The sequence below is a fragment of the Neolamprologus multifasciatus genome, chromosome 23, assembly GCF_963576455.1.
Source record: "Neolamprologus multifasciatus chromosome 23, fNeoMul1.2, whole genome shotgun sequence".
NCBI lineage: Eukaryota > Metazoa > Chordata > Actinopteri > Cichliformes > Cichlidae > Neolamprologus > Neolamprologus multifasciatus.
This window is the reverse complement of record NC_140460.1, coordinates 29,047,485-29,063,160: the sequence shown is the minus strand read 5'-3', so window position 1 is coordinate 29,063,160 and position 15,676 is coordinate 29,047,485. Positions and strand designations below refer to the sequence as shown.

At 39.6% G+C, this 15,676-nt stretch overlaps 1 protein-coding gene across 1 annotated transcript in view; it reads right to left on the bottom strand.

Moving 5' to 3' along the window:
• Positions 1–15,676, bottom strand: part of LOC146491893 (vascular endothelial growth factor C-like) — a 30,819-nt gene that overhangs the window by 1,289 nt on the left and 13,854 nt on the right. The window contains exons 2-8 of the mRNA XM_085152513.1: positions 14,311–14,551; positions 12,343–12,533; positions 11,227–11,357; positions 11,003–11,106; positions 8,932–9,066; positions 8,364–8,565; positions 1–3,988 (exon numbers count right to left, since the gene is read on the bottom strand). The exon at positions 1–3,988 is cut by the window's left edge and continues 1,289 nt beyond it. Coding sequence (XP_085008639.1) covers positions 3,877–3,988; positions 8,364–8,565; positions 8,932–9,066; positions 11,003–11,106; positions 11,227–11,357; positions 12,343–12,533; positions 14,311–14,551 — 1,116 coding nt within the window. The 3' untranslated portion in view covers positions 1–3,876. The remainder of the gene's footprint in view (positions 3,989–8,363; positions 8,566–8,931; positions 9,067–11,002; positions 11,107–11,226; positions 11,358–12,342; positions 12,534–14,310; positions 14,552–15,676) is intronic.

The following is a 15,676-nucleotide window of genomic DNA, read 5'->3' as shown; positions in this document are numbered from 1 at the left end:
ATCCTTTTATAAGCAGCCATCAAAAGATGGGTACACTGGTCATAAAGGAACGGACATGGTCAGCAGCAATAATCAGGGTCTCAAAGTGTATCAAGAAAATATTACCTATAACCGTTACATCAACAACAGCACCCTGAACTGTTGATACAAGGCAAAATAGATCCATGGTTTTAAGTTGTTGATGCTAAGCCTACCATCTGAATATCACAGCAGAAATGGACACTCATCGGGCCAGACAGGTTTTCCAGTCTGTTAATGAAAAGTTTTGTTGAGCCTGTATGAACGGTGGTCTGATAGCTGGCAGGAATGGCACCCAGTGAGGAGTTCTGCTGCTGCCTCAAGGTTTGAAGTCTTGTGCATTTGTAAGTGGTTGGTTGAGTTTCTGTCACCATCCTATGAACTTAAAGTCGCTTTGCCATTCTCTGATCTCTGGCATCAACAAGGCATTGTCCAGAGAACTGCTGCTAACTGGATATTTTATTTTTTTCTGAAATTTCTCTGTCAACTCTAGAGTTGGTTGTGTGGGAAAATCCCAGCAGGTCAGCAGTTTCTGAAACAGAGCATGCCTGGCACCAACAACAGTGCCACATTGTCCTTTAAATCACCTTTCATCTTTCAGCAGGCATCTTGACCATCGACATGGCTTTCAGTTGTTGTGACTGGCCACTTAGAGGTTTGTGTTAACAAGTAGTTGGATAGTTGCTCCTAATAAAGTGGCAATTGGAAAATTTGATGCTAGTCACATCTAAAGTAGAGGAAAAGAGCTATTTCTTTGTTATTAATTTGCCAATTAAGGAGTCAAACATCTCAAGAAGACTCCCAGCGTTGGAATTTGGATTCAAAAGGACTCTCAATGCAAAACCAAAATTCTATCTGTGAGATTATGGGACCATTAAGGGTATATATGTTACCAGTAAAGACTATGGCAGTGATGATCACGGGATCCTTTCCATGGTAAAGAAAAAATGCATTAAGGAGGTAGGCATGTTATCATCCAACCCAGCTCTGAAGAGAAGAGTTCATAAGAGGCAAAGCATTCATAAACTTTGATAACAGATGGACAAAAAAATAAATAAAAAATGAATCTGCATCAGGTGACCCTGAATAGTCTCTTAGTTATGCTGTAGTAGGTCTAGACTGCTGGGAGCTTCACATGATGCACTAAGTGTTTCTTCCTCACTCACTTTTTTCTTTTCGTTCACTATAAATCTGCTCCTTCATATCTGTGTGACCTGCTCCATATCACCACTGTTTCCCGCCCTCTCAGATCATCATCTGCTATTCATCTTACTGTTCCGTCCTCACGTCTTATCACTATGGGGAACAGAGCTTTCAGTTGCTCTGCTCCCCGGCTCTGGAACTCTCTTCCTCCTGCACTAAGAAATATTGACTCCCTCTCAGTATTTAAGACACAGCTCAAAACACATCTGTTTAAACTGGCCTTTTCGCTGTAATGCTGATTTTATCTGTTGTCACGCTCTGTTTTGTAATTTTAACTTATTTTATGTATTTTATGACTACAGTTCCTTTTATTAATTGTGTTTTTTGTAAGGTGACCTTGGGTTTCTGAAAGGCGCCCTCAAATAAAATGTATTATTATTTATTATTATTACTATGTGTTTATACACCACTCTGCAATTAGTCATTAGTTATTATTAATCTCTGGCTCTCTTCCACAGCATGTCTTTGTCCTGTCTTTCCCCAACCCATTGCTGATGGCCGCCCCTCCCTGAGTCTGGTTCCGCCAGAGGTTCCTTCCTGTTACAAGGGAGTTTTTTCTTCCCACTGTTGCCAAAACAGTCCTCATAGGAGGTCATATGACTGTTGAGGGTTGTTTTTCTTTGTATTATTGTGGGGTCTTTACCTTATAGTACAAAGTGCCTTGAGACAACTGATGTTGTGATTTGCCTTTAAATAAACTGAATTGAATTCAAATGAACTGAAATGTACTGAATTGAATTGGTCATGTCAGAGATATCTAGATGGACTAGATAGTGATGTCCATGGTTTCCAGTTTTCAAAATTGTGAAAACTGTACAAATACCTGCGTTTATGTAGCCGAGGCTTTCTGTGTTTAATGTTAGTAACTACTGTTAATCACCGCAATCAGATAATAATGTAGACAGATGGAGAAATCAGACACACAAGTCCTGAGCCCATTTAAGAGGCTGACGGTCACGAAGGCCAGACAGAAAGCCGATATCTTTGTTTTCCATGACTTAATACTGTTTGTTGTCTTTAACCCAGACATAGTAAGAGTGAGAAGGCTGAAGAGGAGGGAGAAGAAGAAATGAGAAACCACATAAAGAGTCAAATTTCCCCCACAGGTGTCTGTGTGTGTGTGACTAAATAATGCATTTTTCATGCATTATGGCTTTTAAAGGCACCAGTAACAATCTTCCAACTCATTTTGTCAATTATTATTGTATATATGTATTATATTTATGTATATTTAGATGCAGAAAATGGAAAGCAATGTAGCAGAACATTGTGCAATAAAATACATATTATACCTACTGTATTTCCTTGGCTTTAGAAAAATTTGTTTTAATTTAAAAGCAAACAAAAAAAATTATTAAATTAGCACATCTACAGCACAGACATATTAGACAGACAGGGCTTTAAATCTCTACTTCAGAACTACTTTTAAATATTAAAGCATGATAAAGTTCTCTATATCTATATAGCTCAAAACTGCAATAATTACCACAATGCAATAAATATATGTTGTTTTTAAAAGAGCGATCTATGTGTCAAAATAACCTATTAGAAAGAATATTTTGCAGGGTAGAAAAAAGTAAAAAGACATGTAAATTGCTTTGTTCTACAACAATATTTAGTTATGAGTGACTTAAATACAGAATGTTACAAATCACTTTTTTAAATATGACAAAATTTAAATATGTACAAATAACATTATTTGGAGCATGTGAAGTTAAATTAGTAGAACACCCAGAACTGTACCCAAATGTTAACTTCAGTCACGATTGGATTCAACCATGCATGAGAGAAATCTTCAAAAAGCAGCGCTGCAGTAGAGGCAAGTATTAACTGGTAAATATAATAACAGTTGGGAGTGTTTCAGTTATCATTTGATTTAACAGGGTCTGGTATGTAACCTCTACTGAAACAGCACCAGAGCTTTTTTTCATATAAAATACAGTTTTATCATCAGTCTAATTAAAAAAAAAACAACCTTTCTTCAAAGTAAAGTATGACTATAAGGCCCCAGGGACCGTTCAGTCGCATCCCAAGTATTTCCCTCAGCCCCTCAAGTATCTCGTCTCTCAGGGATGCCAAAGTTTGAAATTGGCTGAAGCTTTTTTTATTTTTTCAAAAAGCACAGAGTCTACTCTGTTATTATCTTATTCCACTTTCCATTTCACGCAAGTGTGAGCGGTGCCTCTACTGCAGATTGGTGGCTGGCTTTCTTGCTCGAACACGTCGCAAGGATGAATGCTGGCTCAGTCTGATTGGTCCATGTTCACTGTTGTACTTTTAGCTAGTCTCTGGGTTTAATCGGTTGTTTCCAGCTGGGATCATGTTCTAAACAATGTTAAGAAGACAACAGTCCCAGAGAGTCAGATGCCTCTCCACATTTGGCTCCTTTTGACTGCTTTTCACTCTGTGTGGCCGGCTGCTTGGGTCTTTTTGATCAGGGAAGCGCTCTAATCCTCCTTTTGTTGATAGAGAAGCAACACTGCTTCTTGCAGTGGTACTTGCAGTCTGTTGTAAGTCATCACATGTAAATATGTAGGTCCACTTCCTGCCCTTTTGACTACAGACATTCTCACCTTTCTGACCTTTTGTTTCCAGACTAAACAGCCCAATAAATAGGAGGTGTGCAGTCCTGCTCCTGCTCCTGCCTTTGGTTTCTTAATTCCACTCAGACCTCAGGTAGTTGGGGATACATTGACACACTAGGCGGCTGTAGTAAAATCCAGCCTGGCACATGCGTCTGGGGTTTCTGCAAGGCAACCTGTAACAACTAGAGACAGGAAGGGACAGCTCAAGAGAAACAGGGGATCAAGAGGTAGTGTAAAAAATAATAGAAAAGGAAAATAAGATAAAGAAAAGAAATGAAAGCAGGAAAAGAAGACAAAGGGGGAAATGAAATGAGGACATCCGGAAAAAGATTTTTGAGAAGGGTGAGGTTGAGAGTGGGAAGATAGGAACAGAAGAGAAATACAAAGGAGATTATTTTGTCTTGGCATGCTTACTATTGATTATTCAGATCATCATATCCCTTTTGGGCAAACCTTCATCCAAGTTTTGTTTGCATCAAAGGACACTGTGTGTGAGGAAAAAAAGAGGGAGTACTTTTCCAGAGGGGGGGGGGGGGGGATTCTGAAAACTCTCACTTCAAAATCACAGTAGGTGTACGGTCCTTTGTGAACCACCTCCTGCGACCGGATGTTAAATCAGACTTAACCCTTTAAAGCCCAAACTATGAAGAAATTACCAGAAAATATTTTTTTCCTTTTTGGTAAATGGAGGGTCTGTTGAACCTTCTAGCAAATGTTTTAAATAAAATATTTATGTATGTATGTTTAAGTTTTAATTTCTGTTATATTTACATCTGACATGTTTTTCCTGCAAGTTATTACTTAAGATGTGCCACATACTGGGATGAAAAATTATGTAAAAGTCTCAAAATCCCATATGTGAAATAGGATAAACTAGGCATCAAAGGTTAAGTAAAAAAGTAAGTAAGAAAGTGAGTAAGAAAAGAAAAACTACAAAAAAAAGTGGAATTAGTTTGCTATTTGTGAACTATGCCTGTAAAGTCCGTGCTAAATTACTACTTATCCTTTGTCAAACATAAAAAATGCAAATGTCAGCAAAATAAATTCCAAAACTTAAATGCAGCTTAAGGATTGGTTAATTTAACTTCTAGTTTTTCTAAATGCTGCATTCCAAATTTATATATTGCTTATTTTGATCACATGTGGAGAAATCTGAATTTTCCAGATGTAGCATGAGAAAACATCGGATTATGCTAACCTATCTAGTAGGTTTGACTTTCAGAGCGTAAAGAGTTGTTATTTGAGCTGCGCTGTTACTGGTTTGTGTTAAAAAGTATAATTTATTTTCAGTTGTTGAAGTATCTGATCCAGTAGTAGTGCATCTGAAGTAGTTTAATAAGAAATGTCAGTTTTTGGATATTTCCTGTTCCTATTAATACAAATGTAAGTTAACAGTTGTGATAAAGAAATGTAATATACAAAACACATAAACGGGTTTCTTTTGCCAGCTTCTACAGTGAAAATTGTACAAGCGCTACACAACAACAGGAAATGGAGAAACTTTGCTTTCAAAGTAGAACTAGCATGTTTTGGAAAGTGTTAACAGCACCATTAATGTATATAAAAAGAAAATATTGAACACCATTCATACAATTCTGTCACTTTTACACAGTTAATAGGTGTAACTACTGGAGGATTGTATGAGGGATGTAATTCAGGTATTTATTAATATATTTAATGACTCAATTATAATTTAAATTTTTTTCGTAAAGATCTTTTATTACTCTTTCTGAATGTTGGTAAGAACATGACTTTTTTCACATTTTAATTAGCTCTGTTATTTTTTTTAAAAAAAAACCCTCTTTCTACTCTTTCTTGAATTGATTTGCACATCTGCATTAGCAAAAGTATTATTACAATAACATTTCCCATTATACAACTTCAATAACTACAAATTAATTATGCATGAAGTTGTCTTTTTTTTAAAAAAAATTTCTTGTCATTTCTAGTGACACGTGTCAGCTATAATTAATTTGAGCTTGTATTTGTTTGTGTCATTTTCATATATTAGCAAGCTACATTTTGCTACGTTAGCTCCTTCTGCTCACTACAAGCTAAACTAGCTTAGCAGTTGTAAATAGAGACATTATAAGATAAGACTTTGTAAACATTTAGCTGGTATCAATTAACCTTGTAAAAATGAGTCTTTATTTCATTTGTCTGTCAAAGTTTTAATCTTTTGCATTTTAGCGAACGAATAACAATCTTTTATTTGTGCATCTGAATTAATTTGTCTTGTGTGCAAATACTTTAGAGATTCTGTAGGAGACATTTACTGTGTACTTAACTAGGAAGAGACAATTTTTTAAATTTAATTTTAAGTTCCTAGGCAACTCCTAAATGAGGTATTCAGGGCATGGCCCCTTGAGAGGAGGCCCTGGGGCAGAACCAGGATACACTGGGGAGATTACATCTCTTGGCTGACTTGGGAATGCCTTGGTGTCCTCCCCGGAAAAGCTGGAGGCTGAGGGAGGTCATGGGTGTCTCTGCTTATGCTGCCCCCATGTTCCGGACCCAGATAAACAGGATGGATGGATAGATATTTTATGCTTTCATATCATTTTAGATTAAAAAAATGAGTAATAATATCTGAATAGACAAAAAGTGGCTAAATTGGAGGCTACAATTTTCCACAAAGAGTGGATTTATTTCAGCCCCCCTAAGCTCAGAAAGTGTAGAAAACTGGCACTAAAGGTCACTTGCACGTAAATCCGTGAACTTTACCACATGGAAGGCCACTAATGTAAAAACCCAGGTCTGCGGTTGTGTTTTCTTTGTGCCTGTCACTCCATCTGTCTCTGAGCTGGTCTCTGTCTGCTCTGATGGTTGCTCTGCTCACTGTCATCAAGTTCACCCAGTCTCGTTCTCTGTCTCTCTGCAGGCCTCTCGGGTCAGGGGAAGGCTGATCCCTTGCATGCTAACTGTGGGAACCGAGGCACGCACGCAAAACACACGCAAATATTTAGAATGCCTCAAGTCCATAAAAGGTCACATGGAAACATGTGAGCAAAAGAGAATGGAGGGAGATGCTTGCTTTTTCTTGTGTGGAATGTTTGACGTCTCCATCGAGAGTTGTTTCTCTTAATGCTCTCACTCTTTCCATGGGTGATGGCACCCCAGTGGGTCACCAGCCATTGGAAGCATCACGTGCAGGAGCAGCTCCCGCAGTGTAAGCCACTGTTTGAGGGAGCAAGTATGGAAGTGGCTGTGTACATATTGTGCTCAGATTGCAGCACAACAGTGAAAATCTACACCGTGTGCAAACTCTTTCCAAAATGAAACTCCCATATCCGCAATTCTAAAACACTGAGCCAGTTTACCAGTCGTTAGTGCCAAGTTGTATGTTTTCAGTGATTGTTGTAATCACTCTCCAAGAGATCACCTCCTGCTGTGGTTTGAATAAATGATAAATGATTTCCATTGGCACAAACATATTGTCATGGTCTCCATTTCCTGATTTCTATTTGATTTCTGATCCCTGCTTGGATTTAGCTGATACTGTTCACACTTTGTTAGTGTCCCCTTTGTCCTCACTTCTTTGTCTTTCTCTGTTTTGTCTGTGTTGGCTTCTTTGTGTGTTTCAAGTATTTGTTTTCCCTCCTTTTATTATTGTCACTTGTGTTCAGCTGTTTTCACCTGTAACTAATCAACCCTGTGTGTGTGGTCTGTTTGATATCCTCGTGTTGGTTATGTACCAGCCATGTTATAGTTTTGCAACTTGGAAAAATGTCCACAGGGTTAGATTAGGCTTATGGGGTTAGGATTACGATTTGGTGTGCGGTGTTACAGTGTTTCCACGTTTAAAAACTACGACATAACTATATTGTGACTGGTCACTTTCGATGTTGACCAGCATCCAGGAACAACTTTGACACAACAATCAGATTGCTTAAACCAGTTTACTGAACTGTGTGTATTTCTGTTTTTTTGGAGCAGGCATTAAAGGCTCAGATTAGTTTATTTAACCCACCTCATTGTTTTATGTTTGTGTCCTTTAAATCTCTTTCAGAGATTTGTGTTCTTAGCCACATGTGTCAGTCAGTGCATTTACATAATACAGAGGAAGTGTTTAGTTGGGGATTTTTTTTTTACATTGGAACTAAGAAGAGGAATTACTAATTCCAGTGAATTGTTTGGATGACACATGCATAGCAACCAGACTTGGATACTGCTTTTAGTGTGCGTAAGTACACTTTATTGGTGGTGTCATGTTGGATTGTGATTTTAAACCAAGAGGAGGGTATTTTATGTCACATAGAGACAGTGACAGAACAGAAAGTAGTCTGATGCCAGTGGAGGTGTAAGACATCTGTGATTAGTGGTGGATTCAGGTTTTTTAAATACAACAATAAACTATTAACAGATATAATTAAAAACCTAATTAATGTCTTTGATTAAATGTGTCTGTGGTTAACTATTTTCTTTGATCAGATAAGGTTCTCTTGAGTTTAGTGGGCAGACGCCCACAGTGTGGATACCTGAGATGAACAAACCAGACAGCCACTTTGGCTCAAAGCCAGTAGCAGGAATGGACTCCTGACTGCTTTTTACACCTACCTGCAGGTGTTTGGTTTGAACTTCTTGCCCTGCCGCATGCACGACTCATGACTCTCTCTGCACTGACACAGACAAGTATCTGGGTTCAGAGGCTGGTGTCCGGGACATTCTGCGGCGCACACACAGCCGCAAAGATCATCATCCCACCTCTGGCCAGCAGGGCATGACTTCCCCTCGCCCTGACCTTCGCACTGGCATTCACCTGAGAGAAGATCACCGAGAAAACCAAAGAGGGAGAGTGATTTTATGAATCAAAATGAAACTTTATCATATATTGCGTCACACATGCCTGACAGCACTGTCGGGCTAAGTATTTGATGGTCGTGTTTCTACTTGTAAGACATTTGCATGAAGCTATCTTCCCCAAACTTCCCTGTATCTGTGTATTTTTGTCTCTCGAGCTTACTCATTTACTGTCAGAGTGATGGCTTCATGGCGCATTTATTGTAAACTGCTCACAGTGAATGCAAAGGCTTGAGGAAAACTTAATTCTCAAGAGCTGCACATTGACATTTTGCACAACACAGCCAAAACACATTTAAATACAATAAATGAAACCCTTGCTTACAAGTGTTGTGGTCCAGTTTCCAGCCTGGATCACAGCTGGCTTCAGTGAGTCCATTTTGACAGATGCATTCACATGTGGACTCTTCCAGAACCCGATTGGGCCCACAGAGAGCCAGAAGGCCAGAGTCCAGCACTTCTGGAAGACATAAAAAAGTGAAAAATTGTATTTTGTCAGGGTTTTTTTTCTTTTTCAGATTTATGAAATATTGTGCAGAGTCATGATCCCCAGAGGATGAAACACTGTAACTGTGAGGTTGCCATTTTCCCAGGAAGAGAAACAGATTCCTTTAATGTTGTTTCAGGAAGGCCATCCGGTGTTTGGCACTACCCACTGTGGCGATCCCTTACGAATAAGGGAGCAACTAAAACTAGCTCATCTATACAGACATTTGATGGATTGTCATGAAATATGGGTTAGGGTTAGATGTTCAAGTTCACCAGAGGATGAAATCTAATGCCTTTGATGGCCTCCTGATTATATTCAGGTCAACATTTTAATCTGTCCAGTACAAAAGATTTCCTGCAGCTGTACCTTGAACTAAGATTTGACTTCATGATATGTCAGCTAAACATCAGCCTGTTAGCATGATAGTATTATGTTTGCAGCCTCTCAAAGTTTAGTGTTTTCATGGCTGTCAGTTTGGCAGGCAGCTACAGGAACTGTGGTTAAGTTGCAGAGAGACTGGCATTTTCTTTTCTTAGGACACATACCTGTGGTAAATCCAAAGAAGAGAATAGTTTTTGGTTTACACTTATACTAATGTTGCCTGTGGAAACAATAGTTCAAAGACGGACCTCTCAGTATAGATCAGATGAACAGCTATGAAAATGATAAACAATAATATATGTCAAGAGAGGTTACTTTAATGTAAAAAAGAGTGGTAGTAACTGTAGTTCACTACATGATTGTACAAGTAAAACGGCACAAAAACATTCCTGCTACAAATGAATAGGCAGTACCTCAGGGAAAGATTTGCCACCCAAACGCCATCATCATCACCATCATCATCATCATCTGGGTGTTGTTACTCAGTTGTTTTATCTGGTTCACATCCTAAAACGTGCTCAGTGGAAGTTTTTTGTACTATTGTGCATTCCACTTCAGAGCCGTGACCCAATTAAAAGGACATGTCTTGTTTAAAGCAGCGGTCCCCAACCTCTTTTGCGCCATGGACCGGTTTATGCCCGACAATATTTTCATGGACCGGCCTTTAAGGTGTCGTGGATAAATACAACAAAATAAAACTAGTACCGGTACCGAAAAAAGAAGATTTATTCATAACACACCTGAAAAGACCCAGGAAAACCGAGTTAACGATAAAAACGATAAAAACGATAACAAAATAACGCTGAAAACTGATAAAAACCCTGAAAACCACACATTTCACACCTGAGTCTCAACTCTCGCGGCCCGGTACCGGTCCGAGGCCCGGGGGTTAGGGACCGCTGCTTTAAAGGACATGTCTGAGTTTAAAAAACAACACTATTTCTAACACGTTGGAGTGTCCGTGCTGTCCATGCTGCAGAAAGGGTGGGTCAGACAAATATCAAACTCTGCAGTGAGAGTTTGACCCATGAATTAATCTCTGTTTTTCATGTCATCAAAATGACGCTCAAACTTTGACATCCTCATTTAAAGGCTTTATTTGGAACATAAGTCAGCCTTGTTCACTGGATTTAACACTTTGGTTTCATTTGCCAAAAAGTTTACTCTTCTATGACTCTTTTTCCACCATTGTAGTTCTGGTACCAATGCAGATCCCTTTCTGTGTTGGTGCCTTTTGAGTACCAGGGGCTCAAGAGGATTGAGAACCAATTATTATGTTGCGTCATTAGGAGAAGTTGGGGTAGTGGTCTCCTTGGCTCTGGTGCTAGTCTTTTTTCAGCACAAAAGGGTGGAACTAGTTCTAAATTGGCCATCTGCGCCACATCAGTGGAAAAACTGCAATTGTCAGTTTTGTCTATAGTGGGTGTCAACCACATGCTTGAGAACCACTGATGGACTAGACTGAATATGCATCAGCATGAGCAGAAATTGACTAATTTGACCAACATGACTCATGCATGCTTACCTGCCTCTCTCTCAGGGTAGTTTATCGTGTCTGCAGAGACGCACACACAATTTGCTGGATCCCATACTAAGCCCGAGGTACAGGCACGTTCAGGAGGAGAGCACCTATCAAAACACAGACACGCACTCACGCTATATTATAAATGCATGGATACACAAAAGAGTCAGTCATGAATGGCTGTAAAGGCACCCACGCGTCACTCTTCACCTATCACTCCAACTCACAGGTGATCTGTTGCTGCTCGTCTGATGATGGAGCGGAGCGGCCGCTTGGGGAGGCAATCGCATGAAGTGTGGTTGATGAAGGTTACCGTGACAGCAGTGTAATCCAACCTGGACTGGGACCGTTCCATCAGCTAGGAGCGGGAAGAAGAAAGTTAGACGTGCATGTGTGCATAAAAATCTGCATTGTGGAAGGAATTAGTGTTTGTTCTTTTCTTTCCTGTTCTTCTGCTGCAGTACTGCTGATGTTTAGATGTTGATGTAATTGTTGTAAGATTGTGCAACTGTGCGTGACTCAACTGTGTATATTGTCTTAACATCATGTCCATTTGCAGCCAAAGGCTGTCCCACTGGAGTAGGGTGTGTTGTGATACAGACAAGCTGGTTACATAAATGGGCAGATTGGTTTCTGTCCTCTTTCCTGATGCAGTTTGTGGTGCAAGAGCATAAAATCTGGAGCAGAGTGTTAAATAATTCAAGCGCTGAAGAGTGTACAAGATACCTTGAGAGGCCAAACGGCCTGCAACTTAAGAAAACACCAGCAATAAGAAAAATGCTGCAAAAGCACACAAAACAAAATGACAACGGAAATAGGAAAAATGACAACGGAAATAGGAAAAACTAAAACAGAAATAGGAAAAAAAGCTGATTTCCAAAAGTACAAAGGAAGTGTTTCTGGGGAGACAATAACCCGACGGACCAGTTGTAGGAACCAAAATATGTTAAGTATTGTGCTGGGAGACACTTAAAAAAAGTGGAGGATTTATCGGTTTTGTGAGGAAGTGTGTTAGCCTAACCATTAGCCTAAAAATCTGTCATCAGTATTATATTAATCATGATAAAACACGCCTACGATGTTTTGGGTTCCTGGAACTGGTCCGTCAATGGTTATTGTCCCCCCAGAAACACTTCCCTTGTTTTTTTTCCCTATTTCTGTTTTGTTTTTTCCTATTTTTCTGTTGTCGTTTTTCCTATTTCCATTGTGTTTTGTGTGCTTTTGCAGCATTTTTCTTATTGCTGATGTTTTCTTAAGTTGCAGTCTGTTTGGCCTCTCAGGGCAACCATAACAAGATGTTAGATACAAGGAGGTAAAATAGAGACTCTGGGTGCATGGCTTACCGTCTTGTTCACAAGAGCGTAACTTGTATTTGTGCAGTAAAAAGCTTCGTTGTTGCAGCATCCACCGCAACGATGCAGCGCCACACAATGAGGGAGGTAGAATTGACTGGTGGATTCTGGGTATTCTTTAGCGACTTCAATGCACACCTCTCTGGGCTGGCACGAGGTTCGTTGGATCTCCTCCAGGATGACTGAAAATACAGCCAACAATGCATGACAACAGGAACTGCACCCCTCTGTGAAGGCCACACCAGACATCTTTGAACCACACCTTCAGTTTAATTCTAAAATTACTTAAGCACAATCTGAGATGCTTATAGCTTATAGATCCACCTTTAGCAACATTCACTTCAAGCAACGGTATTCTGTATGGCTTTATTAGTCGGTTACATCATTATGGAGGAATTTGGGCCCACGCTTCTTTACAGTGGTGCTTCATTTCATTGAGGTTTGCGGGAATTCAGCTCTCTTAAGTTCCCAGCACAGCATTTCAGTGGAGCTGAGGTCTGGACTTTAACTGGGTCGTTACGACACCTTGATTCGAATTTGAATTTGAATTTCTTTTCTTTCTCTGTCATTCTGTTGTTGACTTGCTGCTATGCTTGGGGATCACTGCCCCTTACATCATCTGGTTTGGGCCAAGCTTTAGGTGTGGGACAATGGCTTCACATTTGACTCTAGAACACTTTACAGAGGAGTTGATGGTTGCGAGGTCCTTTGGCTGCAAAACAAGCCTAAACCATCACACATCCACCTCCGTGCTTGACAGTCAGTATGAGGTGTTTGTGCTGATATGCTGGGTTTTCTGTCTATCACTTTGGGCTTGTCTGTCCAAAGCACAGAAGTCTTCTGATTTGTTCAGATGCAACTTTGCAAACCTAAGCCATGCTGTTTTTTCAGAGAGAAGAGGCCTTCTCCTTAAAACAGTTTCAAACACATCATACATAATTGTACTGCCGTTATCTTTAATATTGAACATGCTAACTGAGATCTGTAGAGTCTGAGGTGTGGTTTTTTTTCACTCTAGGCATTGCATGGTCTGACCTTGGGGCATCAATTCTTTGGATGACTGGAGGCTGTCTTGAATGTTTTCCACTGCTGAGTAATCTTTCTCACTGTAGAATGATTGATTTCAAATTGTTTGGAAATGGCTTTGCATCCCTTTCTAGACTGATGGGTAGCAACAATTGCCTCTCTAAAGATCATTGCTGATGTCTTTTTCCCCTGGCATTGTGTGAACACATACCTGAATGCTGCAGATAAGAAAACTGCCAAACCACTTTTCTTTAGAGGTTTTCTTTAGAGGTGCTCACACTTGCTGATGATCAGTTAATCATGTGCACTTGATTAGCAGTGCCTGGCTGCTACTTACCCTTTTAATTCTTATGGAAGCGGTAAGGGTGTATTCAGGGTATTACATACTGCTTCTGCATGTTGGCTTTTTTTTTTTTAAATAGTGAAATACTTCACGTGTTGTTGTTCACATATTTTTCCACATGAGTGTATAAACACCCACCTGAGGATTCAGAAACCACATTTGGGGTAATTCTCGCCACAATTTGTTTCTGCAGAAGCACATTTTTGACACACAGCCGCTCAGTGAACACAACAGTAATTTCCATTGTATGCTGGTAATTATAGGTAGATTCTGTTTGTTTCCCCCTTTCTTTGTTTTTCCTGTTTATTAGAGATTTTAGGGAGAGGAAATCCTGATTCTCTGCAATACCAGCTACATTTTCTGTCTCCAGTACAATGAAATCCATCTGTCAGTCCTTAAAAAACACAATTGTGTGGTTATATCACTGCTACATTTTTTTCCACTTTGCCAGTCTGTTCAAGTATTTCAGACTGCTGTGATTGAAAGGCTGACATTAGCAGCAATAACACTGTCTTGACTTCCACAAATCTAATGATTCTGAAGAAATAATAATAAACAGACTACCTCTGTGCAAGCACGTCAGTGTTTACCTCGCCAAGTGTCATCAACTTTGTAAAGAGCCTCCTCCCTCATCGGAACCCACATGTCCTGATTGTTAGCGTTGAGTAAAGGGCTCATTGAAGATGTGGATAAAGACGATGAAGAGGGGGATGAAGAGCTGTGCCATGACCTCTTCTTTAGGCACTGCTGAATCACACTGTATTCAGGGTATAGGAACTGTAGAAGGTCATCCACACTTTTTATTGCCTCCAAACTGAGCTGGTCATTTGACTGCAACAGAAGATGGGGGGGGGGGGGGGGGGGGGGGGGGGAACAGTAAAAAGAGTTAGAACAGAAAATGAACCTGAAAGATGATAAACAAACGTCACAAATCTTGCAGCTAAGAGGGTGTTTTGGTTGTGTAATAAAATAGAAATAATTTAAAAACACTCTTTTTATAGTTTGGCTTCAGAACAATTTAGTCGTGTATTTTTGGTGAAAAATTGTTTGATACAGTGGAATTTACAGCGTTGAGTTTGCTGGTTTGTTCTGGGTAAACAGTGAATACCTCAGCTGCCAATGTGTTGTAACATGTTGTTTTTGGCTACTGTTAGTTAAGAGCATGCGTGTCCTCTCTTCACCTGCACACACTGCTATTTTTTAATGACAAAAAAGAAAAAAAAATCCAAAGCAGGAAAACTTAATTTGAGAATACACATAGGGTATACATAAGTCTACAAATAAATACACAGTATATATAGCACTATGTAAAAGTCTTGAGTCACCTTCATTTCTTTGTATTTTGCTAGGAAATTGGGAAATAGGTGCAGCAATTTATTGAAATAACAACAGAGTTTGTGCAATTCTAACAAGCTTGAAAGTCAATATTTGTATGACCACCTTTATTCTTCAACACAGCCTGAACTTAAGAGAGTTCAGAGTGTGTTGAATAATAAAGGCAAACTCTTCTAATTTCTAGTAGCCTTCAGGAATAGTTCTCCTGGCTCTTCTTTGGACGTTTCTGACTTCTGACTTCAGTTCTCTGTCAACATGATCCCACACTGCTTCAACAGTGTTGAGGTCCGGGCTCTGGGGAGGCCAATCCATGACTGATGGTGTTCCACTGTGTGTTTTTTCTATCCAGGTATGGTTTTACTGCACTGGGAGTGGGTTTTTCATTGTCTTGCTGAAAAATGAAGGTATTGCATGGTGGATCTAAATCTCTGGCACTTTTTTTGCATACAAGATTCCATCAATTTTGATAGTCCCCAAAACAAGTGGTTGAAATGCCGCCCAAAACCATGACAGAGGCTCCACCGTGTTTTACAGATGGGCACTCACTGTCCTTCCTCTCTCCTAACCTCCAACATATCAGTTATGATTTGAATGAAACCTTTAACATTTGGATTCATCACT